The sequence below is a fragment of the Tenrec ecaudatus genome, chromosome 16 (genome assembly GCF_050624435.1).
Source record: "Tenrec ecaudatus isolate mTenEca1 chromosome 16, mTenEca1.hap1, whole genome shotgun sequence".
NCBI lineage: Eukaryota > Metazoa > Chordata > Mammalia > Afrosoricida > Tenrecidae > Tenrec > Tenrec ecaudatus.
The window spans coordinates 50,842,839-50,869,841 of NC_134545.1; the positions used below are offsets into that span (position 1 = coordinate 50,842,839).

General features: G+C 49.3%; 1 protein-coding gene and 1 non-coding gene across 2 annotated transcripts; both read left to right on the plus strand.

Annotated features, from left to right (window-relative positions):
• NPFFR1 (neuropeptide FF receptor 1) lies at positions 1-26,360 on the plus strand. Its single transcript, XM_075533428.1, has 4 exons — positions 1-13; positions 11,701-12,018; positions 16,936-17,035; positions 25,481-26,360. Exons 1-4 carry the CDS (start codon positions 1-3, stop codon positions 26,358-26,360), a joined length of 1,311 nt encoding a protein of 436 aa, XP_075389543.1.
• On the plus strand, positions 22,953-23,088 carry LOC142430083 (small nucleolar RNA SNORA2/SNORA34 family). Its single transcript, XR_012780558.1, has one exon. It is a non-coding gene; the product is annotated as a small nucleolar RNA SNORA2/SNORA34 family (small nucleolar RNA).
• Positions 26,361-27,003: the final 643 nt, after the last annotated feature.

A 27,003-nucleotide genomic window follows, 5' to 3' on the forward strand; every position in this document is an offset into this window, starting at 1 on the left:
ATGTCCGCAGAAGGTAAGTTTCAGCTCTATATTCTGCTGGGACTAGCTAAGGGCCCTTTGGAATTATTTTCCAAAGTATCTCCTTCAATAAAATTACTCTTTCTGTTCAGATCTTTAAAAAAGAAAATACCATGGCTTGAGTCAAACATACCTTAGTCCTCAAAGTAACATCTTTGCTTTTCAGCACTTTAAAGGGGCTTTGTGCTGCAGCCTTACCCACTGCTGTGTGTCACATCTCTTAACTGCTGCTTGCTTCCATGACCATTGATTATGGATCCCGGCAAGACTGAACCTCTAACAGCTCCAACCTTTTGACCATTTACCGTGATGTTACCTGCTGGTGCAGTTGTGAGGATTGGGGCCTTCTTTACACTGAGTTGTAAATCACTGAGTTACCATTGAGACCGGGAAGACAGTACTACCTCTAGTGGAGACTGGCTGAACAGGGTGGGGGGGCGCAGGCTCCTTTATACTAGGCAATAAACAAGCCACTTGTGTCAAGACCACTTCTGACAGTTGAGTTTGGGGTCAACTTGGCTGGGCCCGGATTCTCAGTGGTTTGGCAATTGAGGTCTAGGTACACTCCGTGAGGTGACTGAACATAATCAACTCCAGGCTGAGCGGCCAAGCAGGTGTAAGACTGGGATGGATTGCAACCCCTTACTCAGGCCACAGGCCTGCCCCCATCGAAAGCACGTTTCTTTAGGGGGGGTGGTGGCCTACTTCCTATAGTAGTAGCTGTTATAAAATACTTAACTATTAACAGGGTCTGGATCCTGCTTATGGCTCGTTGGCCTTTTATTGTTCCTTCTTACTACAGTTCACACACACACACACACACACACCCTATAAACACAATATGGATTTATAATGCATGTACATCCTATCTTGTAACCAGCACAGCTCCTGGTGGGTGCTTTGCCTCCACCCCTAGATCATGGGTTCTTTTCCTTGGGACAAGTCCCTAGAAGTGAATTACTGGGTCTGAAAAAGCCCTTCCTCATTAGGACTCTGATGCTGCTGGTAGGGGCCATTGAGTCAGGCCAACTCAGGGTGGCCCTGTATACAACAAAGTGACACAGTGCATGGGCCCGCACCCTCGTCGCCATGGTGAGGCCACCGCTGCAGCCACCCTGTCAATCCTTCTTATGGAAGGTCTTCCTCTCTTCTGCTGCCCCTCTTTACCAAGCATGGTGTGCTCCGGGGATGGTCCCTCTTGACGGCATGTCCGTCATACGTGACATGGAGTCTCCCCAGCCTCAGTCTAATGAACATTCTGGCTGTACTTCATCTAAGTCATGCATATTTGGTCTTCTGGCCACATACTTTCCCAGCACCGTAGTTCAAAGACATCGCTTCTTCTTTGAGGTTCCTTACTCACTGTCGCGCTTTCACAGGCATACAAGGCAACTGGAGACACCATGGCTTGGGGCAGGGCCACGTTGGTCCTTAAAGTGACCTCTTTGATTTTTTTAAGTAGTCTTTTGCAGCAGACTTGCCTAATGCAATATATTATTTGGTTTCCTGACTGCTGCCTCTATGGGTGTTGACTGTACATCCTAGTAGAATGGACTTCTTGACAACTTCCATCCTTTCTCCATATTTCATAATATTGCTTATCTGTCCACTTATGAGCTTTGTTTTCTTTAGTCGCCGTCCGGTCCACACTGAAGGTGGCAGTCTTTGACCTTCATCAGTAGGCTGTACCGTCTGCATGTCACAGGCGCTGTTTCTTCTTCATCCAGTCCAGTCTCTCGGAGTATCTGCTCAGCATACAGATCGAATGTGTAAGGTGAAACACTACAACCCGGACACACATCTTTCTGATTGTAGTGTCCCTTTGTTCTGTTGGAAGAACTGCCTCTGGGTCTGTAGACAGAGGTTCTGCATGAGCAGTTACGTGTTCTTCAAAATATTCCCCACAGTTTGTTATGGTCCACACGGTTGGGTGTTTCTGCATAGTCAATGCAACACAGGTAAACATCTTTTGGGCATTTTCTCCTTTCGACCAAGATCCATCTGATATCACGCCTATGATGTCTCTCCTAGCCCATCCACTTCTGAATCTGCCTTGAATTTCTGGCAGCTTCCTGTTGATGTATTCGCTCAGCGCTGATGGAGAGAGCCACCTAGCGATGGCTCAGTGGATGGCACTCCCCCTGCAGTAATCGTCACGCTGACCGCTGGCTACCACAATCAGTTTCCAAACACTCTTTTTCTACGTGGACTCCTTGACATCTCTCCCGTTTACTGCCCCCCCCCAATGCCCCTTTATTCTGGTTACATTTCTTGGGTGAAGTTGAACTTTCCACCTCCCGTGTTGATGGGCCATTTGTGCCTCTGGGTGCTTTGTGCTCTTTGCAGCCCCCCCCCCGCCCCCGCCCCGTGCTTCATTCTTCAGGGAGTCCCAGTGCCCCTCAGTTCAGGTCCGTGTTCCTCCAGAGACTCTCGGGAAGTGGGTGCCCACTGGGCTGAACCCACAGGTCTAAGCTGAGGCTGAGCTGCCATGTGCTACCAGCATGAACTGGCAGGTGGCGACAGTGATGATGTTATCAGCTAATTTGGGGAGGTGGGGGAAACAAACCCGTCCAGGTGGATCTGGTGCTAATGACATTCTCTGGCGATTTTCTTTCCCCACATCTTTCAGACAGAAGCATTATACCTCCTGTGTCGCTCAATCCTGGCAGTACTGCTGCGACTAAGCTACCTTAGGGTTCTGTTATGCTCAACTCTGGCCGCACGTTGATTACCCCACGAATCTTCACGACCTCCTCTCTTCTGTTCACATGAACTGATCTGAATTTTACCAGTGAGAGAATCTGATTTCCAGACAGGAACTGTGGCCGGTGGGGGATTACCCAATAAGTATGATCATTGACTTAGTTACGACTTGATTCCCTGACATTGAATTCATCTTGGTTTTGGAATTATGACAGTTACAGGTTTCATTTTTACATGATCAATTTTAATCCTATTTCCTACCCTCTGAGGACGCGCTGGAAGGAACACGGATGGTGTAGTGGTTACGTGTTGGGCTGCTAACTGCAACGCCAGCAGTTTTAAACCACCGGCCGCTTCTGAGGGAGAAGGATGGGGCTTTCTCCTCCCCCTAAGAGTTACAGTCTCAGAGGGCAGTCCACCCTGTCCTATAGAGTCGCTGGGATCTGGCATGAGAGCAACTTGAAGGCAATGCGTTTGGCTCTGGGTTTGAGAACGTACGGAAGCAAGGCAGAGTCGACGTTCTTAGCAGACGTCTTTGGTCAGCACTGGCTCACCCCGAATCCTGACTCTTGCTCTCTGTTGCTCCAGCAGTTAAGCTTTGAGAGAAAGACTGAATTGTTTCTTCGCATTTGTAGGGGTGAAGGTTTCCGTTTAATTCAGAATGAAATTTTAATGTAGGCTTGAAGCCACCCATTTCAATTAAAACTGAGCCAGGAGTTTAGTTTGAAGGTGCAAGATCCACATATCCAGTGGAAATCCTTATGCTTAATCATCTCTAGTGAGCAGTTTCACATGGTTTTACGACATGACGTCACTACGGGTTAGGCCCTGAGCACAGGAAGCCTGTGGTTATGACCGAGTTCATAGTCAGAAAATGACTGTTTCCATTTTACAGAAGGCCAAGCGGAGATGCCCCAGCGCGGGAGAGACAGGCAGGTAGAAGGGAGGCCCGGGGCCTCCCAGTCTGTGGGGATCCAATATTGCCATTCTTCGACCACATCCTCTAGTCCAGCGGTTCTCACACAAGTGTGGACAGCAGCATCACCTGGAGGATGTGTTCACACACTAAGTCGGTCTCAAAAGGACAGTAACCACCTGCTGATCTCACTTAGACAAAACGGTCAAACAGATCGGAGCGTGGGGGGAGAAGAGAAGTGGTTTTTGCTTCGGGGCATAGAGTGTATGTCAATGGTGATAGACTAACAAGGAAAAGATAGAGCGTGCGCTTGTATGACGTAAATATTACCACTGCCACCGAGTTACACAAAAATTGTTGAATTGGCCTGTGTTTGGGTGGATATATTTGCACCATGAGTTTTTTTTTAAGAAGAGAGAAATGGACGCAAAAGAAAAACCATAACCAATGACTGGGTCACTTTCAAGGTATATGATGTCGTGGATGAGGAGTGAGGCCGGAGAACATACAACCCTAGCAGATTCTTAAGTGGTGCTGATGCTGCTGGTCATGGACCATCATCCGAGGAGAGCCGCTGCATCTCCATCTTCGGGTCAGCTCTGGACATCCTGTGGCCCAGGACTGGACAACTGAAGCATTTCCCAGAGGCAACCAAGATTCCCTTCTGAGACGTCCTAGAATGTCCCCCCAGTGGGGGAATGACTTAATTGGGTCCAGCGGATGACATTTTCACAGGATGTATTCACGAGGGCAGATTCCCAGAAAGGACCTGTCCGGGTGTTAATGAGGCCTCCGTGGCTGTTGGAATGGAGCCCAGGTCGAGCAATAGACCTGCATGCCTCCACCCTGCCCTACCTCTGGCCCAGGGGAGATGCCAGGAAAAGGAGGATGCGTTTCCCTCTGGAGAAAGTGCCTGCCTCCTGTGCTGGAAGCTAGCCCAGGTATAGAGACCGATGCCCACACTCTGCCGATGGTCTAAGGATGGTCAATGTCATCCCCCCAGACACTTCCCAGGAAAGATGAGCTCACCTAGCAGTTTCTGGGATGGCAAAGTGAAGGGATAGTGTGGGAAATCTGACCAACGTGGGGTGACCTGGCAGGTCCTCCTCATCTTCACCCACAGAATTTTCCCATCCTGGGGATGGATCCAGAGATGATCTTGAGCTCAGCAGAGGGCCACCTGGGGAGTCTCCCAACAGACATGCTAATAAGTGATGTCTGCCATGGGGAGCTTTTTCGAAGAGGCTAGAAAGGATCTTATCTAAAAAAAAATTTTTTTTAAGGGTTTGCTTTATGCTAGCTATTGTCAGTGACATCAAGATCCAGCTGGTCCCCTCTGCTCTACTGGCGCTCCTTTCCAGGTGTCTTTGTGGCTTTGCCCTTGGAAAGTCTTACACAGGCTTACTAAGTCTTACACAGGCTTATTACACAGGCTTATTACAACTGCCCATGGAACCACTTGCTTTGTGCGATACTGAAATGATGCTGGCACACATGACCACATCGGGAAGACCCTGCTCTCTGGAAGTTGCCTTTGAAGAGTGGGAAAAAGACAACAATAGCAAAGAACAAATATTGGCTGATTGAAGAAAATAAACAGGATGCTGTGTTAGGTGCCATTGAGTCAGTTCTGACCCGTAGCCACCCTGTGCACAGCAGAATGAAAGGCTGCCTGGTCTGACGCTGCCGCACAGCTGTTCCTAGGCTTGAGCCCTTGGTTGCAGCCACTGTGTCGGTCCATCTCATTAAGAACCTTCCTCTTTTTCGCTGTCCCTCTTCTTCACAGAGCATGATGTCCTTCTCTGGGACTGTCTCTCCTGACAGCAAGTCCAAAGTATGTGAGACGAGGTCTCACCATTTTTGCCGTTAAGGAGTACTCTGGACATCCTTCTTCGAAAGCAGACTTATTTGTCCTTTTAGCAGTCCATGGTACTTTCAATATCTCCGGCAGCATCATAAAGCAAATGCATCTATTCCTCTGCGGTCTTCCTTATTGTGTTGGGCAGGATTCTCTATAGAAACAAAACCAGGACACTTATGATTTTAGAATATATATATCAAGTAGGAATATAATAGCTAATTGGTCCACACAGCCGTACAGAGGGCTTAGTTCAACTCATTTATGTGGAACAGTTAATATACTGAAAGTCCTTCACGTCCAAGGGCTGCTGGTCCAAGGTCATGGAAGTAGGCATGTAGCATGGGGCAGCAACAGCAGGCAGATGAGAAGTTGAGGCAGAGTAGAAGCCAGTGGAGATGAGCATAGAGAAGCAGTCCTGTAGGATCCTCAAGAAGCGTGGTAAAGCAGGTCTTGATGGAACCACAAGCGATGCATGCACAGTAAGGCAACATGATCCACAGGTTGGCTCGGCCCACGGTAGCGCAGCACACAGTCGAGGCAAAGGAGTAGTTCAGGCAGCAGAGTGCTGGTCCGATCACCAGGACAGGATGCCGGCAGTGAAGTCTTTATCTCAGTCGCCCTCCCATCAAGCTGCAACCTGACTAAACTCCTCCCACATGTTCCTCTGTAGGCCTAGTTGGCACAATAAACCAAATTACCACACTTACTCAATTTCCAACTTGCACACGAGTGTGAGGCAATTGAAAGCTCAATGGCTTGGGCCAGGCACACCTTAGTCCTTAAAGTAACATCTTTGCTTTTCAATCCTCTCAAGAGGTCTTGTGCAGCAGATTGATCCAAAGGCAACGCATCGTTTGATCTCTTGCCTGCCACTTCCATGAGCATTGATTGTGGATCCAAGTAAAGCAAAATCCTCGAAACTTCACCCTCTGCTCTGTTTCTCCTGATGGGGCCTGTTGGGCTCATTGTGAGGATTGGGGTGGCTTTCCCTTGAGTTATCGCCATAGTCAAGGCCGCAGTCCTTGCTCCTCACCAGGAAGTGCTTTGAGTTCTCCTCACTTTCAGCAAGCAAGGTGGTGTCGAAGGCTGTGACTAGGTCTTCCTCCAATTCTGACATCACATCTTCTTCATGGAAGCCAGCCTTTCTGGTTGTTTGTTCAGCATACAGTTTGAATAAGTATGGTGAGTGGATACAACCCTGATGCACACCTTTCCTGATTTTAAAACGTGCAGGCTTCCCTTGTTCTGTTGATACAACTGCCTCTCAATCCCTGTACAGTTTCCGCAGGAGCACAATGCAGTGCTATGGAATTCCCGTTCTTCTCAAAGCTAGCTTTGGCTTTCTATGATCCACACAGCCCAACGCCTTGACGTAGCCCATGAAACACAAGTAAGCATCTTTCTGGTAGTCTCTGCTTGCAGCCAAGATCCAACTGAATTCAGCAATGATAGCCCTTGTTCTACATCCTCTGCTGAATCCAGCCTGAACCTCTGGCAGCTCCCTGTCAATGTATGGCTGCAACCGTCGTTGGATGATCTTCAGCAAAAATGTACTTGCCTGTGATATCAATGATTTTGTTTTATAATTTGGGCATTCTGTTGTGTCATCTTTCTCTGGACTGGGTACAAATAAGGATCTCTTCCAGTCAGTTGACCGAGTGGCTGCCTTCCAAATTTCCTGGCAGAGATGAGTGAGTGTTTCCAGGGTTTCATCAGCTTGTTGAAACATTTCTATTGCTATTCCATAAACCCCCGGAGCCTTGTTTGGGGCTAATGCTTTCAGTACAGTTTGAACTTCTTCCTTAAGCACCATTGGTTCTTGCTCATATTCTACCTCTTGAAATGGTTAAATGTCAACAAGTTCTTTTTAGTACAGTGACCATCAGTAACAGCTGGAAATACTAGGCCAAAAAGCTAATATTTTTGAACAGAGGAATCCATTTGATTCTACCTGACCACCCCTCCCCCTGAGGAAGTTCAGCATCAAGAAAAGAGAGACCATTAGTCACTGCGGTCAAATACAGGAAGAAAATAGCATTACAGACGAAGCAGCCTTGTCCCCAGGTCCAATCTGAATGTAGCCTCTAGGCTCCTGCCACCAGTGACAGGAAATAAAAATGACATCACAGACAGACACCTGTCTGTGGGAAATTAGACACAAAAGACCGAGTTCACATAACAAATGGAGTTGCTAGGTGAGGAGAACTGGAAACGTGCCTGGGAAGAAAGGCCGTTGGAACGTTACGGAGCACACTTCCACACTTGCACACGTGGGGCCGCCACGAGTGGAGCTGCACCAATGGCAGTCGGTACGTGGTACATGGCAAACGAATTGTGGGGAAGAAGGGGACTTGAAAAACAAAAAAAGACATAATAGGCACATCCGCACAGGAAAGGCGAGTGTGAGGCAGATTGCTGTAATAAAGGACGTTAATAAGTCTTGCTTTCTGGGTCCGCACCTCTTTTGCCATGTTGGTGTTCCTCCTCTCAAGACTTGGGAGCTAGTTATCCACCTGCTTCAATCCGAGTAGATATTATTATGGTTTTCTTCAGGCAGGGGTGTTCCGCACAAATGTGGGGCAAATCCCAGAGCCTCCGTTCTAGGGGTTGAGTAGTTTCTCTCTTGCTCTCTCGGGACCCTAAGCCCACCCTGCTGTGCAGAGCCCAGTCTAGCCTCCTAGAGGAGGAGAGGCCAGCAGACGTGTCAGCGAGGTCAGGTAGGACCTTCCGTCCCTCACAACCGTACGAGTGATCCTAAGGCCACCCGGGTCGCCAGGCTACTCACCTTACGGATGGTTTGGTATGTAGAAGTCGGTGATCGAACCCCAAATCTTGTTTCATCCTGCTCTGCCTTACCAATGATTTTAAAATGGTCACTATCCTCTGGTGTGTATGTTTGGCATTTCCTATGTTAACATGCAGATGTTGGAAACAGTGGTGATAGTTTCGCAGCATTCAATATCGCTGAAATGTACACATGAAAATGTTGAATTAGTCATTTTTAAAACAATCATAAAGCAATTTAGGAACAGGGTTTGCGTGCATTTGGAAGACCCTGGAGGGTCTGAGAAAAGGACTGTTATCTCCTCTTATGACCGACACACAATACACAGGATTTCCATGGCTCCGCTCCCACCAGAGAGCCCGGCTGCTCCTGTTGGTCCCTGCAGACCTCGGAGGGCCAGATCTCCCCAAGGTCTGTCTAGCCTCCACGTCCCCTATCTCCACTGGGCCTCTAGGCCAGTGGCTAAGCTCGGATGCAGCAGAAGACTCCCCAGAGACGGCTCATCCCCAGGAACGGGCTGCAATGTGCCCCAGGGGATGGCATGTGGAGAGTGTATGCGACAACATGGTGAGTCACCACATCTAATGATGTCCCAGAAGAGCTGGGGTTGGACACTGAGCTGCTCCCTTCCCACTGTGGCAGGGAGACACACACCAGCGTTCGGGGCTGGTGCAGAGCCTCCTAGACTGCTCACAGAGCAACACCAGCTCACCGTGCGCTCACTGTGTGACCTTGGGCACGTCACGGGGTCGCTGTCTGATCCCGGGTCTCCCACTTCAAATGGGGCTGGTCATGACCCAGGGTGCTTCATGGGGTGGCTGGGCAGGGTGGATGACCGAAGGGACGGAGGCTGTTGCTCCTGTGAGTTCCCATCAGGTCAGCGCCACTCATGGTGACCTCATATGTCATGGAAGGAAACCTTGCCCAGTCTCGTGCGAGTGTGAGTGCGCGTGCATGGGTGTAGCCACTGTGTGTGTTGCGTCTTCAAGCCGGGAGAACCCTTCAAACACTGCATCAGACAAGTGTTTCAGTGTCTACTTTTCAGAAGTAGGTGACTAGGTGCTCTACCCAGTTGTGGGGGGAGGTCAGATGCTCACAGGCATCTTCCCTGAAGGCAGTCGCTGCCAGACTGCGGTCTCCCCACACCACAGGGGTGGGCCTGCTCCTTGCTGCTGGGGACAATGGATTAATGGTCTATCAGTTGAGCCAGGGAACAGGCCAAGCGATCTGTGGCATCCAAGGTTAGGCTGCCATCCTGTACCTAGGATTCGCCCATCTTGTCACATGTATACCCCCAATCCCTCCTCTTCCTATTGCGTGTATGTCCCTAGACCACCCCCTCTCATCACTGTATTACCTATAGCACAACCTCTTCCTGTGACGTATGTACTCACCTGTAATTAGGGGGCTTGCATGTCCCCAGAGAAGATAAAAGTCTGGGCTAGCATTAAAATCTCTCTCTCCCTCCACGTGAACCACCAAGTGGGGCTGAGGTGAGCATGCTACCATGAATCGTGTCTGACTCCATTTATTTCTATATCTCAATACTTCTATCTCTCATGCTCTCTACAACTTCACTATAATCCTTACTTATTATCGCTGTACAATTGCGCCTACCGGACTCGTAATGATGTGTTAGGGGCTGGCTTCCCCTGACATCCAGTCTAGAACCGCCCGCCACGGGTGACCTTGATGGTGTTGAATTACGGGTCGCATCGCTTCCAAGAATACAGCAGCACGGAAGCCACCATGTACAACAAACTGACACGTGGGTGTCGGGTAAGTGTGGGAAGGCTTTGTGAAACGCAGGGCAAGTGAAGCCGCTGATCACCCAGAAGGGAAGGAGTGGGCATGGGTGTTCGCCTCGCCTTCTGTCGATCTCCGGGTGAACTTCATGCGCACCCCTGCTCCTTTAGGAGCCACATGTGGCTGTCTGCTTCCGCGACGACTTCCCACCTGGGAGACCCCATGGGGAGTTCTACTCTGCCCTGTATGATCACTATGAACCAGAATGGACTCGGGGGAATGTTTGGGTTGGGTGGGTCTGCTTCTTAGCCCTGGTCCAGATTCTCCTCTCTTCGTCTCTTTTCTACTGCCTTCTTGCCTTCCCCGGCTCGGGTCGTCGGGGGGAGACAATGAGGAAGGGGCACCAAAGCTTTTGAGTGGATAGGAGGCGGCGTCCAGAGGAAAGCAGGCGGTGTCATCAGAAGGGGTTTAACCTGATGAAAGCTTAATGGAGGGACTTTATAAAAATGAAGCGAAGGCTAAGGGGAATCAGGGAGAAGTGGCGAAACACCCCAAGCTTAGCAACCCAGGAGCCCTTAGCACCTGTAAGCCTGTGGGAGCCAGAAGAGGAAGCTGTTTTGCTAATAGGTCAAGAGCTACCGTGGCAGCTGTGAGCACAGAGAACAGTAGCCATTGCACAACCCAGGCCAGGCAGCGAGAGAGGCGGGAAATAAATACTCTGACTTCCCATCGATCCCCTTCAGTGCTTCAGTGGACTAAACCCAGCCAAGGCAACAGAGGGCAAGGGAACTTGGACGGAGCGGGCCTTTGCGGGGAGCCTTTGGGGCACACAGCAGGGCTGAGAAGTAATGGGACTGGAGGGGGACAGCAACGCAAATTGAAAGTAAACCACCTTGAGGAACAGACAAGATGGGGTTGGAGGTGTGATATGAAGAATCGGATGAGGCCATGAATTTAATGTGCCCACCCGAAATGTGTCAACTTGCCTGGACCATGATCTTTAGTGGTTGGGCAGTTATGTAATGTTATAATTTGGCAGTTAAGCATTGATGCAACCCCCCCCCCCCCAACACACACACACAATGTGGTCTGAATGCTCAGCCAATTTGTCATAAGGGGCTTGGAGGTTACGGAACTTTCCTGGGATGTGGCCTGCGTCATCTTTTAGCTTAGAAGAGACACAGGGAGAGAGAAGTAAACAAAGATGGAAGGACCCAATACCGCTAAGAACAAGGACTCAACGGGCCAAGTGCATCCTTTGGATCCAGGGTCCCTGCTCTGAGAAGATGGATGCTAACACGGTGGAGAGAACCCAGGGACATTTGGCCCTCCGACACAGAGAAGACAAACACCTCCCCTCAGAGTCACCAGAAAAAGAAGCCTCCCCTCGAGCCGGTGCCTTGAATTTGGACTGCGAGCATCCCACACGGTCTGAGAATAAACTTGTTGGTCAATCCAGCCACTGGTGGTGTTTTGGCCGCGCTGGGTAACTAAGACAAGGGATCCGATGCGGTGAACGTTTTGAATCAGTGCTTCCTGTTGCCTTTGGGCTTGGGGGAGTCAGGCCTCAGGGGAGTGAGGAACAGTCAGATTTGGGCCATAACGGGATGTCACCAGTGGTGGGAAGCTAGTCCCGGTCCTGTCTGGTACTCTGACGCATTGTTCCTTCAGTCCTAGGGGAGCCTCCTGAAGCTCTCAACGACAGCTGGACGGGGAATCCGAATGGAAGCAGTCCTGAAGGCACCCCAGCCGCCAACCTCACGTCCCCCTACTACCAGCATTCTTTGCCGGTGGCAGCCATGTTCATCGGGGCCTACGTGCTCATCTTCCTCCTCTGCATGGTGGGCAACGGCCTGGTTTGCTTCACCGTGCTCAAGAATCGGCACATGCGCACCGTCACCAACATGTTCATCCTCAACCTGGCTGTCAGCGACCTGCTGGTGGGCATCTTCTGCATGCCTACCACCCTTGTGGACAACCTCATCACGGGTGAGTGTGGGGAGGGGATGGTGCGTCTGCCTTCCCGTTCCCTCAGACAGAACGAGAAATGGGGGCTTGGAAGACTGAAAGCATTGCTGATATGTGCTGAGGCCCACATTTTCACGTGTGTGCCCCTAACCTCTGCATCATTCAGCCTCACCCCTGAATGGCGTTTCCACACACAGAACTAGAACCAGTGGGAAGAGTGGGGTGGGGGCATACAGATTTCCTCTGGACAAGGACTTTAATGTCTACCATTTGACCTGTTCAACAAATGGCCTGCCTTGCAGTATACGGGCATTGGACCTCTACTCAAGTCCTCCCTCAATGCAAGAACGCTTTGTTCTAACAACCCGGCATTCTGTAATGCTCCCTTCCCTGACACGATCACTGAAGATAAAATGGGTGCATAAGCAAGTGTGGTGAAGAAAGCTGATGGTGCCCGGCTATCAAAAGGTATAGTGTCTGTGGTCTTAAACACTTGAAGATAAACAAGCAGCCATCTAGCTCAGAAGCAACAAAGCCAACACGGAAGAAGCATACCAGCCTGTGTGATCATAAGGTGTCAATGGGATTAGGTATCAGGCATCTAAGACCCAAAACAACAACAAAAAAATCATATCAATGGGAGAGTGCGGAGTGGAGGCCCAAAGCCCATCTGTAGACAATTGGCCATTCTCTCATAGAAGGGTCACAGTGAAGAGACAAGCCAGTCAGGGTGCAGTACAGCACCGATGAAACATACAACTTTCCTCCAGTTCTTTAATGCTTCTCCCCTCCCCACTATCATGACCCCAATTCTACCTTACAAATTTGGATAGGCCAGAGCATGTATATGGGTACCGATAAAAGCTGGAAACAGGGAAAACAGGACAGATAAACCCCTCAGGACCAATAATGAGAGTAGCGATACCAGGAGGAGAAAGGGAAGGTGGGAGGAGAAAGGGGGAACTGATCACAATGATCTACATATAACCCCCTCCCAGGGGGATGACAACAGAAAAATGACTGAAGGAAGACAGCGGTCAGTGTAAGACATGAAAAAAAATTATAAATTATCAAGGGTTCAAGAGGGAAGGAGGGTGGGGGAGAGGGGAATGAGCTGATACCACGGGCTCAAGTAGAAAGAACATGAGTTGAAAATGATGACGGCTACATATGTACAAATGTGCTTCACACAATGGATGTAGGCGTGGATTGTGATAAGAGCTGTAAGAGCCCCCCGATAAGGTGATTTCAAAGCAAAGGAAACAAGAAGCCTGCTCTGTAGCTCAGTCACGTGATTGTCCACGCAGCGAAGGACCAGCCTCTTCCGATGGATTAACTAACAGAGGTTCAAGCAGCATCAGACCGCCTGACGTCTAAGTACCTGCCAGTGCAACCTAGAGATGTCAGAGCAACCCCGCTTTGCCGGCAGGCTCTCTCCCTGTGACTTTCCTTTCATGGTCCAGCACCAGCGCTCCTCAGAGCCTGAGACTCCGGGTGGGAGGGACTGGTTTCCAGGGCTATGGAGACCCCTAGAGGCCCACGCCTGCAGGCTGTGAGCTGAGAGGGCCCAGCAGCTCAGGGTCCAGGAGCTGGCCGTCTGCGTGTGGTCATGAGCTTCAGCAGGAGACGACAATGTAGGCTTGCATGTAGGACTAGCAAGGAAGAGACCGGAGTATTTCCTCCTAGTTTCTTACCACTTCCATTAATGTTTACCTTTTCCAACAAGGGTTTGTCCTGCTATTAGCGAAGGGCCTTGGGACTAGACATCAGGGATAGCTGGCCTGCTGCTGTTTCTCTCTTGTCTGATGAAACAAGGACGTCTGCTTATTTGTGTGACTCAGGTGGATTTACCTGACTCGGAACGCGGCGGGCGGGGGTGGGTGGAGTGGGTACTGTGGCCTGTGTTTCCGTGGATTCCAGGACCCAGGACGTGGACTTGGGGCAGAGTCAGCGTCCCCTCAGCTGGACTGGCTCTGCCTAGTGGAACCTCTTCCCATTGTTGAATCCCAGCTTCATTCTGCTAAATATAAACGGAACATCCTTCTCCAACCCAACCCGCGTGCGCACCCACAGACACACCACTAAACAGGGCTATGGCAATGTCTAATTCTCTGTCCTTTTCGCATTTCTGTATTTTAAGGATGTTTGAACAGGTAAACCATTCACAGGCTCAAGAGGCTGAAACTGCCCAAAGTTAATAAACAAAAAAAAACTTCCTTCGAGAAAGAAGTCAAACAGGACACTCATGTCATCTCCGCTCGGGCTCTTCTCCGTGACACACCCACAGGGCAAGTTTCTGGTGTCTCTTTCCCAAAATGTCCTATCCAAGTGCAAGCACATTATGGAAACACTGGCTTTCTGAGCTGTCCGTTCGTCCTTCACCCGCGCTTCCTCCGCCCATCACTTAAACCCGGATCATGGCGTTTACTCTAGCAATCAAGAAAAGAGCTCCCCATTCTCTTGTGCTTCAGATTCCATTGTATGGGTGTACTATAATTTATTTAACCAATCTCTTTTTGATGGAGCATTAGCTTGCTCCCAATAGAATTGTTTGCGATAACTATGTTTATTTAAAGTGTGTTTCATGTAATTAAAAATATCATTTTATTGGGGGCTCATACAACCCTTATCACAATCCATCCATCCATCCATCCATCCATCCATCCATTGTGTCAAGCACATGGGTACATATGTTGCCATCATCATTTTCCAAACACTTTCTTTCTACTTGAGCCCTCATTTTTCCCCCTCCCTCTCCCTCCCTCATAAACCCTTGGTAATTTATAAATTATTATTCTTTTGTCATGTCTTGCACTGTCCAACGTCTCCCTTTACCTCCTTGTCTGTTGTCCACCCCCTTGGGAGGAGGTTATAGGTAGGTCATTGTGATCGGCTCTCCCTTTTCCCCCCACCTTCCCCTTCCCCTCCTGGTATGGCTACTCCCAATATTGGTCCCGAGGAGTCTATCTGTCCTGTAGTCCCTGTATTTCCAGCTCTTATCTGTACCCATATACATGCTCTGGTCTAGCCGGATTTGTAAAGTAGAATTGGGGTCATGATAGTGGGTGGGGGGGAAGAAGCATTAAAGAACCAGAGGAAAGCTGTATGTTTCATCGGTGCTACACTGTACCCTGACTGGCCCGTCTTCTCCCCATGATCCTTCTGTAAGGAATGTCCAATTGTCTACAGATGGGCTTTGGGTCTCCACTCCGCACCCCCCCTCATTCACATTATGATTTTTTGCTCTGCATCTTTGATGCCTGATACCTGATCCCATCGCTCGTGATCACACAGGCTGGTGTGCTTCTTCCATGTGGGTTTTGTTGCTTCTGAGCTAGATGGCCGCTTGTTTATCTTCAAGCCTTTAAGACCCCAGACGCTCTATCTTTTGATAGCCGGGCACCATCAGCTTTCTTCACCACATTTGCTTATGCACCCATTTGTCTTCAGCGATCGTGTTGGGAAGGTGAGCATCTCAGAATGCCGGATGATTACTTTTCCTTTGGAAATTACAGGAAAGTCACCAAAAGAGGGCAGTGTGTTCCTGTGCAGTCTTTACCCAGCTTCCTCTAATGTTAGAGGCCTAAATAATCCTATTACAGGTATCAAAACCAGAGCATTATTGCTGAGGTAGTAGTAGCAACTAATCAGCAGACCTCGATTGGATTTCACCAGCTTTCCTCTGAACGTCTAGTGCAGTACCCATGATCCAGAGTACATTTCCCTATTCATTTCCGTAGTTTCCTCCACTGTGACAGTTCCCTGGCCTTTGCTTTTACCACAAGGACATGTTTGAAGAGTACTGATCAATTATTTTGGAGAATGTTCCGTGACTGAGGAGTGCTTGATGATCTCCCATAAGCGGATGGAGTTGATGAATTTTTTAGCCAAGATACCACAGAAGAGATCTCGAGAAGGCACACAGTGTCTACGTGGATTAATGGTGATGTTGTTCGCTTGGTCAAAGCGGAGACTGCTAAGCTTCTCCCTTTAACACTACTGATGATTTTCCCCTTTGTAATTATTAAGCAACTCTGAAGAAGCTCCTTTGAGAATATGGATCTATCCTCCTCCTCCTCATTTTGGCCTGCCATTTGTTTGGCATCCTTTAATGGCTGCTGCTGACAACCATTATTACTGCAGAGCTTCCTCGGTGATAATTTTCTGTTTACAGCATTCCTCCAATCGTGATTGGAATTCTCTTCTGTGAGTTATACTCTAATGCTATCATTATTTATTGCGCTTCTTAAAATTTCCCCGCTTGGGGTATTGGGAGCCCTTGCGAGTTGCTTCCTGTGTCCTTTTTACCTGTTGCCATAATTTGGGGTGGGGGGTACTTCCTTGCTTTCTAGTTCCGCACATGGATCCAGGCTCATCTCCTCCTTTCCCTGGTTCAGCTGGGAACCGATCGTTTCTCTAGGAAGCCTGTTCCTCGCACTGGAGCACGGCCTTTAGGAATCATGAACTTGGAACTAGATAGGCCAGCTGTTACTGAGGTAGCATTGCTCCTAGGCCCTCTCAGTCTCCTTTCATAAAGATGTGCACATCTGGGAACCCGATGAGGCGATCTTAACCTGTCCCATAGGGCTGCTACGTGTCAGAATTGACTCAACGCAATGCCTTTAGTTTGGGGTTTGACCTAGAAGCTGAAAGCTGACAACTGGAAAGTTCTAAGGCTCACAGAGAGGAATCAGAAGGGGGCCGTGTTGACCCCTGTAAAGAAGGGTGCTCTGTCGTCAGAGGGGTTTGTGGGGATGGGGCTGCTAAGGCATCCCATCCCTTTCCTGAAAGTGGACCCTCAGGGGGCAGATGTCCAACTAGCAGGACAAGGGGGAAAGACCCCAGCCTCATGGAGGACCTGGCTTAGGTGGCCTGGGGGGCTCTGGCTCTTTGGAGGTCGGCCGTCTCCCTCACTGTGTGCTGGCTTCTGCATTGCAGGCTGGCCCTTTGACAATGCCACGTGCAAGATGAGCGGCTTGGTTCAGGGCATGTCCGTGTCGGCGTCTGTTTTCACCCTGGTGGCCATCGCTGTGGAAAGGTGAGAGGTTTTCTTCGGGGTTATCTTGACTGCTTGGGAAGGGGCCCAGGCCCTGGAAGAACTGCTCTCTATCTACTGGTTTGGGGGAAGTCTGGGACAGCTCTGTCAGCAGGTGGGCACTGAGTCTGGAACTCTTAAGTGATAGAAGGGCTGACCAGCAGACTGCCCTCTCATCTTGGGGAAGTGCAGCTCACAGTGCCACCTCCCTCCAGGAGACAGACAGCTGCTGTAGAGGTTTAAGGGAGATTCCTGGGGCCTGTGAGGACCCCGAGGCAGTCCTTGTTTCTTGAGGGTCAGCAAGTCCAGGGGGCTAGAAGAGGCAAATCATTCCTCCCAGCTTCTTCACTTCACCACAGCAGCCTCTGAACCACAGGGCAAAACCAAACTAGATGTCAGAAGAGACTCAGAGACTTGCTCTTGAGCTTTCAAGTAAGGAAAGCACAGGGAAGAAACAATGCAGAGCCTAACAGAGTCGTTTAAAGGGCACCTCCAGAAAGTAACGTGAAGTATTATGCAAAGACCTGGCATTAGAAAGCCCGAAAGGGAAAACATGCTCAGCATAGCTCAAGCTGAAATAAGGGAAGAAACAGAATTCAAATGCTGAAGGTTTCCATGGGTAAGATTTTAAACGGTGCAGGAAGCATCACACGAAGACAAAAGGAACATATAGAGTCACTGAAGCAAAAAGAACTTGCTGGCTTTCAGCCATTTCCAGAGGGAGCATACGATCAAGAACCAATTGCCCTGAAGAAGGAAGTCCATACCACACTGAAAGCATTAGAGAAAGAACAAGCACCAGAAATAGCCAGAATGCCAACGGAAGGGTTCACCAGACTGAGTAAGCACTGAAAGCCAGGAAATTGCGCGACCCCTGCAACCGGCTGGAAAAGCTCTGTGTTTATGCGCATTTCAAAGACAAGTAACCTGAGTACAAGAATTGTCGCATATGGTCCAATGCAAATAAATAGAATGCTGTCAAAGATAACAATGGTTGCAGTAGTACATCCGACAGGGAGATGACAAAAATTCAAGTCAAATTAGAAGAGGTTGTGAAAGATAGTATTGTTGATGTCAGAAGGATCTTGGCTGAAAGCAGAGAACTGAATTAGGATGTGACCAGATTAAGAAGGCAGCCCTTCATGGATGGTTTGCCTAGTTATATGGGTTGGACATGGGAGGGAAGCCAGAGGAGAAGGCAATGGGGCCAATGGCCCTGGAAGGTAAAGGGGGAAGTAGGAAGTGGGGAGAAGGGGGTGGTGAGCGGATGGCGCTATGGACAAGGGAACAACTAGGGAAGTTGAACCAGCATCTAGGAGAGGGTAGAGATCCTGTAAGTATTAGAGCAACACCAAGCTAGTGGAGAGGAAACACTAAGGTAGAAGGGGGAAAGTGATGGTGGGCCAGGAGGAGGCAAAAGGAGACAGAGGCAAGCTCCAGGAAGCAAAGACACAGATGGGGAGATGAACAGAGGTGTGCACTTATGCAAATACATTAATCCATGCCAATAGTGGCATTGGCCTATGACCATATATTTATAAGGCAATACATTGAAGCTGCAGATGGGCCTTCCTCAGCTCATACCTTTCCTCAATACAAGAACACTTTGTTCTAACAAACTGGCATTCTGTGATGCTGACCCCCCCACCCCCACCCCACCACACACACATACACACACACGATCACTAAAGACAAAATGGGTGCATAAGCAGATGTGGTGAAAACAGAGGATGGTGCCCACCTATTAAAAGATAGTGTCTGGGGTCTTAAAGGCTTCAAGCTAAACAAGCAGCCATCCAACAGTGAAGCAACAAGCCCACATGGAAGAAGCACCCCAGCTGGTGTGAGCACGAGGTGAGGTGTCATCAGTACCAGGTAGCAGGCATCAAAAATTCATAACAAACAGTAAACAAACAAAAAAAGAATTGGTGAGAATGGAGGGGGTTGGAGCAGAGATCCAAAGCCCATCTATGAACAATGGAACATCCCCGCACAGAGGAGTTGCGGGGAGGGGATGAGTCAATCAGGGTGCAGTAGAGCACTAATGGGTCATAAACAATATACCTCTGATCCCTTGAGGCCTCTTCCCCTCCCCCCCACCTCCCACCCAACCCCCCCCACTCCCCCCACCCCCGCTATCTTGACCCCAGTGCCTCTTCCCAATCTAGACTAGATGGGAGCATGTACATAGCTATAGGCAAGAGATAAAACTCACAACACATGGAGCCCAGGAACAGGAATGGGAATAGAGATACCAAAAGAGTAGGGGGAAGTGGGGACAAGGCAGAGAGGGAGGGGGGCACCAATTGCAATGAATGGCACATACCACACACCCTATCCAGGGGGAAGAACAACAGAAACCAGAGGGGAAGCGAGATGGCGGGTGATGTGAGATTTGAAACTAATTAACAATCTACCATCTATCAAGGGGCCACAAGGGCTGCGGGGCGGGGAGGAAGGAGGGGGAAAAAAGAGGAGCTGATCCCCAGGATTCAATGAAAACTAAATGTCTAGAAAAGAACGATGAAATATATGTACGAATACGTCGGACACAATTGATGTATGGATTGTAACAAGAGTTGGAAGCGCCCCCAATAAAGTGATTATAAAAATAAAAAATTTTTAAAAGAAGGCAGCATTCCTCTTGATTCATATCGCACCCACATGGCTTCTCACAGAAGATCCCGTCTTAGAATGGTGTTTTATTGATTGCACAAAGGTCTCTGACTGTGTGTATCAGAACACACCATGGGCGCCACTGAGAAGAAGTGGAGCTCCAGAACCCTTCACTGGGCTCCCGTGGAACCTCAGAGGCCAACAGGCACAAGGCAAGGGAATGCTGCGTGGTTTACAATCAGGAACGGTGTGCTGCAGGCTGTGTCCTTTCGCTGTCTGTGTTCTGAGCATGTAATCTGAGAAGCTAGGCTATATGAAGAGGAATGTGCCATCAGAAGTGGGAGAAGACTTACTAACAGCCCGTGATATGCAAATGACACACCCTTGCTTGCTGAAAGGAACGAGGATTTGAAGCAATTGCTGATGAAGATGGAGGGCTGCAGCTGTCAGTATGTGTCTGTGTTCGGCAGGGTTCTCTGGAGAAACAAAACCAGGACACTTAGGATTTTATATATATAAGGAAAGGCTTCTGTAGAGAAGGAGTGTAACAGCTAATTAGGCCATACAGGGCTCAGTTCAACTCACTTCCATGGAACTGTTAAAATACTGAAGGTTTTTCAACTCGCGAGGACTGCTGGACCAAGGTCAAGGAAGCAAACAGCAGAATCTGCCCTCAGGCAAGACAAGTAGAGTTGGCTGCAGGCAGCAGACAGCATGGTGGGGCAGCAGCAGTCAGCGTGGGAGCTTAGCGAAGAAGGCCCCGATGGAGTCTCAAGCTCTAGCGACACATGACAAGGTGACATGAGCCGTGGGTTGGCTCGGCCCACAGGCAGTGCAGCACACAGTAGAGGAAAGGATTAGCTCAAGCCGCAGTAAGCTGGTCCAGGAGGCTGGCCTTGGAAAGCATTTATCTCAGTGGCCCTCCAATCAAGCTGGGACCTGATTAAACTCTATTCACGAGTTCCTAAGGAGGCCTAGTTGGTACAATAAACCTAACTATCACAGTGTCTTAGGCTGGGTTCTCTAGGAAGCAAAACTAGTGAAGGGTATAAACACACATATATATGTATGTATATATACTATATATAGATCTCTGTGTATATATGTATATAAATATCATATGTGCATATACGGATTCACAAATATCATTGTATTAAGGCAAAATCAGTGATATGTGTGTATATGTATATGTATAAAGAATTGTATATAAAGAAAGTGGATTGTGCAATTGTAGAAGTGGTTAAATCCTGTTTGGCTCCAGTGTGTGGTCAGATGTCAAACTGGGGAGTTTTCCTCATTCACATAGCTTCCAGAGCCAAGGAACCAGGAAGCAGAAAGATGAGTTAAGAAGCAGGAAGACCAGAGACTGGTGAAAGCAGAGGCAGATGAGCCCAATGTCAGCAGGCGATATAGCAGGCCACTGATGGCTTCCAGGTCCGTGGATCTGTGGGCCAGATGCAAGGATCTTAACCAGCAAAAAATGAGCATGAACTAGTTCCCCCACAGTGTCCATTTATATTGAGTAGGCCATATCCCCAATGAAATTTCCTTTCAATTGTATCAAGGCTGGGCCCATATTAAGGAGGTAGTACTCCTCTCTATTTTCCCACATCTGTGTGGCTGCTCACAGAAGATCTCATCATGGAATTGATTACATTATATTAGATCATATTATGGGAGAATCCTGGCCCGGATGACATAAAACCTAATTATCAGAGTATAGATTACAACTTAATGTAAAGAAACCAAATCTTCACAATCAGACTATTAGGTAATATGATAAATTGAAAAAAGATTGACATTGTCAAAGATTTTATCTTGCTTGAATCCACAATCAATGCTCATGGAAATGACAGTCAAGAGATCAAATTATACATTGCACTGGGTGAATCTGCTGCATAAGACCTCTTTAGAGTATTGAAAATCAATGATATTACTTTGAAGAGTGAGGTGTGCTTGACCCAAGCCAGGGCATTTTCAATGGCCTCATGTCCATGCTATAAAATTGGACAGAGAATAAGGAAGACTTAAGAAGAAGTGATGTATTTGTATTATGATATTTGTATTATTTGTGATGTATTTGTATTATGATGTTGGTGAGAATACTGAGAATACCATGGACTAACAGAAGAACAAACAAATCAGAATGCTGTTTAGAAGGGAGGATAGCAAGACTTTGTCTCATATTGTGTTAGAGAGGGTTCTCTAGAGAAACAAAACCAGGACACTTATGAATTTATATATATAACACAAAGAAATGAACAGCTAACTAATCCACAGAGCAGTACAGAGGGCTCAGTTCAATTCACTTCCAAGAGACAGTTAATATACTGACAGTCCTTCAATTCACGAAGGTTGCTGGGTGCCAGTCAAGGAAGCAGACTGAGTCTTCTGTAGAGCAATACAGGTAGTCCGACCACAGGCAGCAAACAGCAGAGTAGGTGACCAACAGTCAGCCAGAAGGCAGGGTCTGACAGTCCCCAGCTCAAGTGATGTATACACCAGCAGTGTGGCAAAGCAGGTCTTGAAAGAACCTCAAATTATAGCAACACAGTGCGGGGGAAAGGTGGGACCCCAACAAATCATCACTAGTCCGGTAGGCGCAATTGTACAGCGATAATAAATAAAGATTACAGGAAAGTCATAGAGAGCATGAGAGATAGAAGAGAGATTGAAGTAATGGAGTCAGACACAATTCATGGTAGCATGCTCACCTCAACCCCATTTGGTGGTCCTCTTGGGGAGAGCTCGGGAGTGAGAGCAGGAGAGCCCAACTTTATTGCTAACCAAGGGTTGTAACTACTTAGGGGGGTATGATTACAGGTAACCACAGGTCACAGGAAGGGGCAGTACAATAGGCATACTAAGCATGACAGGAAGAGGATGAGCTAGGGGTGTGCACATAGGAAGGGGAGGGACTAAAGGTAAACATGTGACAAATTGGGGGATCCTAGATTCATAATGGCAGCCTAACCTTGGCCACCGTTGGGTGGGCTTAACCTCTCAGGGGTCTCCTACAAGGAAACAATCCTTATCAGAAGGGAGTGGGTCCTACTTGTTGTGGGATAAACAGTGGTGTCTGCTTGCTCTAGATGGCTGATAGCTCTTAGGGAGAATAACCCATGTTCTACTTCTGTTGACCTCCAAGTGTATAGTCATTCGCCATGTGTAGCAAGCAGCTAAGTTTGGCATATATTTTGGGGAGACAACCTGGGAGAAGTCCTAAGGCAGCTACACTGGTCCAATCATCAGTGAGCAAGAGACAGAAAGGCGAGGTTTGCTAAGCCATTTAAACTGCAACCTTTTGGCCCTGAATCAAGGCTGACAGTTTGATGGAGCTGTTGGCTTTAAGCAGGCTCCTAAAGAAATGTCTTCCTATGGTCTGTTGGCCTTTTCAGAACTTGGAAATGTAATGGTCAATTCATTAGAAAGAAACATCTGAGAAAAAAAACAAAAAAACTTCAACCTCATTACTCCCATATGTGTTTTTTGGCCAGGTTGGCATAGTAAACCTACCTATCACACATATACTTTAGACCTGTTTTCAGTACAGAGCAGTCCTTGGAAAAGAATATCATGCTTGGTAAAATAGAAGGTTATTAAAAAGCGGGAGGCCCTCAGTGAGATGAACTGACACAGTGGCTGTAACAATGGTGGGATAGCATGGAACCGGGCAGGGTTTCGTTCTTTTGACGTAGGGTTATTATGTGTTGGGACTGACTCAATGGCACTGTCCTAACAACAATATACCTTGAGTATTTTACCACAGTACATAAAATTTTGCCACATCATTTTAACAGCTGCACAAAAGTGTACTTTATATTACACATATTGCATCATAATTTATTCAGTGTCCTGTTATTGGATATTTGGATTTTCTAAATGACTCCATGGCAACTAACAACATATGCCTTAAGAATTCCTGTTCTCTCACAATGTGTTACGTATACGATGCTATGAAGCCAGTAGGTCAAAGTCACACAGGTTGAGTTAGCAAGGCTTGAGTCAGGCCGTGGGAGAGAGAAAAGAGGCCGGCACACAGAGGAAAGGGTGGAGAGGTAGGACATGTTAATGAAGCAAGTCACCGTCTCATGAAGTAGCAAGAGCACTCTGCAGGGAGTCAGCTCTCCATCCGTCTCCTCGTGGAAGCTATGTCCTTAGCCAAGTAACCTTTTAAGACTTACCCCTTCTCTGAGTCTGGTTTCTCTCTGTTAAACAGCCTGACTAGACCAAGGTCCCCATTTTTGGTCCATCAACAGTTAGGGGACAGCATTCTAGGAAGTAGCATCCCTCCTTTTTCTCACTGTGAGGGACTCATCATGTCTCAAGAAACATGTAAGTGGGGAGGGTGATTGGGCCCCTGTACAGATGAGGAAACAGACTCAGAGGATCTCAAGTAACTTGCTGCTCTGGTCACTCGTCCACACACTTATTGAACAAGTCCTGGAGACACGAAGGTGAAAAGACCTTGTGAAGAACCTGAAGTTGAATGCTACCTAGCCTTTGCACCGCATCCTAGGGGCGAGGTTTCTCCCGCTTCCTCCGTCCGCTGTTCTCAACTCTGCTTTGCCCCTTAGAGTCACCGAGGAACTTAAAAACCAACAAACCAACGTAAAATGGTGCTCCAATCTGGGCACAGATGTATTTTTAGATGCTTTAGAGGATTCACATGTGCAAATAGGGTTTACAACTACGGTTTACACGGCATAGTGCATCAAGATACGTCTGGGTTCAAGGTTGCTTCTTGCACACCTGCTAGTTGTGTGCTCTGAGCCAGTTGTTGGACACTTCTGAGACCCACTTTCTTCGGCAGTAAAGTGAAAGCAGCCTCTTGCCATTGAGTCAATTCCAGCTCATTCCAGAGTGGGTGTCAGAGTAAAACTTCACTCCACAAGTTTATCAATGGCTATAATGTGGATGGACGCACCGGTAGTTCAGTGGTAGAATTCTTGACTTCCATGCCCGAAGACCTACGTTTGATTCCAGGCCAAGATGCCTCCTGCGTGGCTCCCGCTGGTCTGTCAGTGGAGGGTTCTGTGTTACGATGATGCTGAAAGCTTTCAGAGGACCAAGACAGACTAGGAAGAATTGCCTGGTGGTCTTCTTTCAAAAAGCAACTACAGAAAACCCTGTGGGTGACAACGATTCGATCCCTAATTGATCGTGGGGATGGCACAGGACCTGGCAGCATTTTACTCTGCTGAACAAGGGGTTGGCATAAGTGCGGGGTTGCTTACTTGATTAGATCACCCTATCTTTGCTTGGGTGTATTTGAACTGCCAACCTGTTGTTAAGTAGCATGCACAACCTTTTGCACCTCCTGGGGAAGGAAGGATGCAGTAACAATTGCTGCTGAGAAGTTCTAGTGAGGAAGTGGGGACACAGGTGTCTTACTGCGGTGGGGGTGCTGACAGAGAATGCTGGCTGACACTGCCCACCCCAACACCCAAGGTTTTCTGGAGGACCCTTCACCAGCTAAAATTGATTTCCTTACTACATCTCATCGAACCACGCAGGGGCAGAATGCGCATTCTCAGTGTACCCCAAAAGTGCCCACGCAGGATTCGGTTTTCCCACACTGCTTGCAGATGGCCCCCTCGCCCCTCTCTCTCCTACAGCCTGTTTGTGTCCTGGTTGCGCAACGACTCCACCCCCTCCCAGGTGAGAAGCCAATTTGCTTGCGGCTTAACTAATGAAGGTCTGAGCCGGTCTCTGACGCAGCCCTGGGCCCCCTGATGAACAGGTGTGATAATGAGTGTCGAGTTTTGGCGGCAGCGGGGACTTGACGGGAGGTCCCTGGGTCACCTGCTTCTCTTTCCCGCCCGGCCGCAGGTTCCGCTGCATCGTGCACCCTTTCCGCGAGAAACTGACCCTGCGGAAGGCCCTGGTCACCATCGCGGTCATCTGGGCCCTGGCCCTGCTCATCATGTGCCCCTCGGCCATCACGCTGACGGTGACCCGCGAGGAGCACCACTTCATGGTGGACGCGCACCAGCGCTCCTACCCGCTCTACTCGTGCTGGGAGGCGTGGCCCGACCGGCGCATGCGCCGGGTCTACACCACCGTGCTCTTCTCGCACATCTACCTGGCGCCCCTGGGCCTGATCGTGGTCATGTACGCCCGCATCGCCCGCAAGCTGGTGCAGGCCCCGGGCCCGGCCCGGGACGCGGGCGAGGAGGCTGCCGCCGAGGGCAGGCGGACGTGCCGGCGCAGGGCGCGCGTGGTGCACATGCTGGTCATGGTGGCGCTCGTCTTCTCGCTATCCTGGCTGCCGCTCTGGGCCCTGCTGCTGCTGCTCGACTACGCGCCGCTCAGCGAGCCGCAGCTGCACGTGCTCACCGTCTACGCCTTCCCCTTCGCGCACTGGCTGGCCTTCTTCAACAGCAGCGCCAACCCCATCATCTACGGCTACTTCAACGAGAACTTCCGCCGCGGCTTCCAGGCCGCCTTCCAGGCGCGCCTCTGCCCGCGGCCGTGGAGCAGCCATGGCAAGGCTTACTCGGAGAGGCCCGGCGGGCTCCGGGGCAGGCGGGTCCTCGTCGGGGTGCAGCCCAGCCACTCAGGCCTGCACTCCGAGTCGGGACCCAGCAGCGGCGCGCCCCGGCCTGGCCGCCTCCCACTGCGGAATGGCCGGGTGGCACACCTTGGCTTGTCCCCAGAGGGCCCTGGGTGCGCCCGCGTGCCCCTCGCCATCCCAGCCTGGGATATCTGAGGTGGGGGGCTGGGGGGGGGGAGCAGGGAGACCAGGCCTGGTGTCTGAGAAACTGCCTGGAAATGTGTTGGCACAGCAGGAGGTATGATTTAAAAATCTAAACACATTGCCCTGGAGTTGGCAACCCTGTGCCCCCCAGAAACAGGGCTGTGTCTGGTAGGTCTTCTCCGTTGTCTTCGTCCTCTCAGATGAAGGCACGTGGGAAGACGCCTGCATCCTTGAAGCTCTCCTAGGTGATAGTTAGACTTGCCAATCATGATCTTGAATTCTCACCACCCGTTGAAAAGAGATTTCCTTCTCCCCTTCTACAGATGAGGAAACTGAGGCCCAGAGAAGAGACCTGACCCGCCAGAACTCTCTCGGCTGGGAATCTCACCAGAGCTGAGCTGACTCCACTGATGTGTGGCCTTGGCCATCTGCAGTTGGCTCCCAAGGGCCTGCTGAGATGGAGCCAGGTCAAGTGTGTAAATCGTCATAGACAGCGGTAGCGGCAAAGAGCAAAGCCAGCCTGTCCGTTTGATGCTTTGTGCTCATGTCCTGGGACCCTTGTCTTCTATTCCTGAAGCCCTTTGACGCTTTCCTGAAAGAGAGCCCAGTGTGCCCCTGCTGCCCACTCTAATGCGTTGGTTTGGCTTGTGTGTTC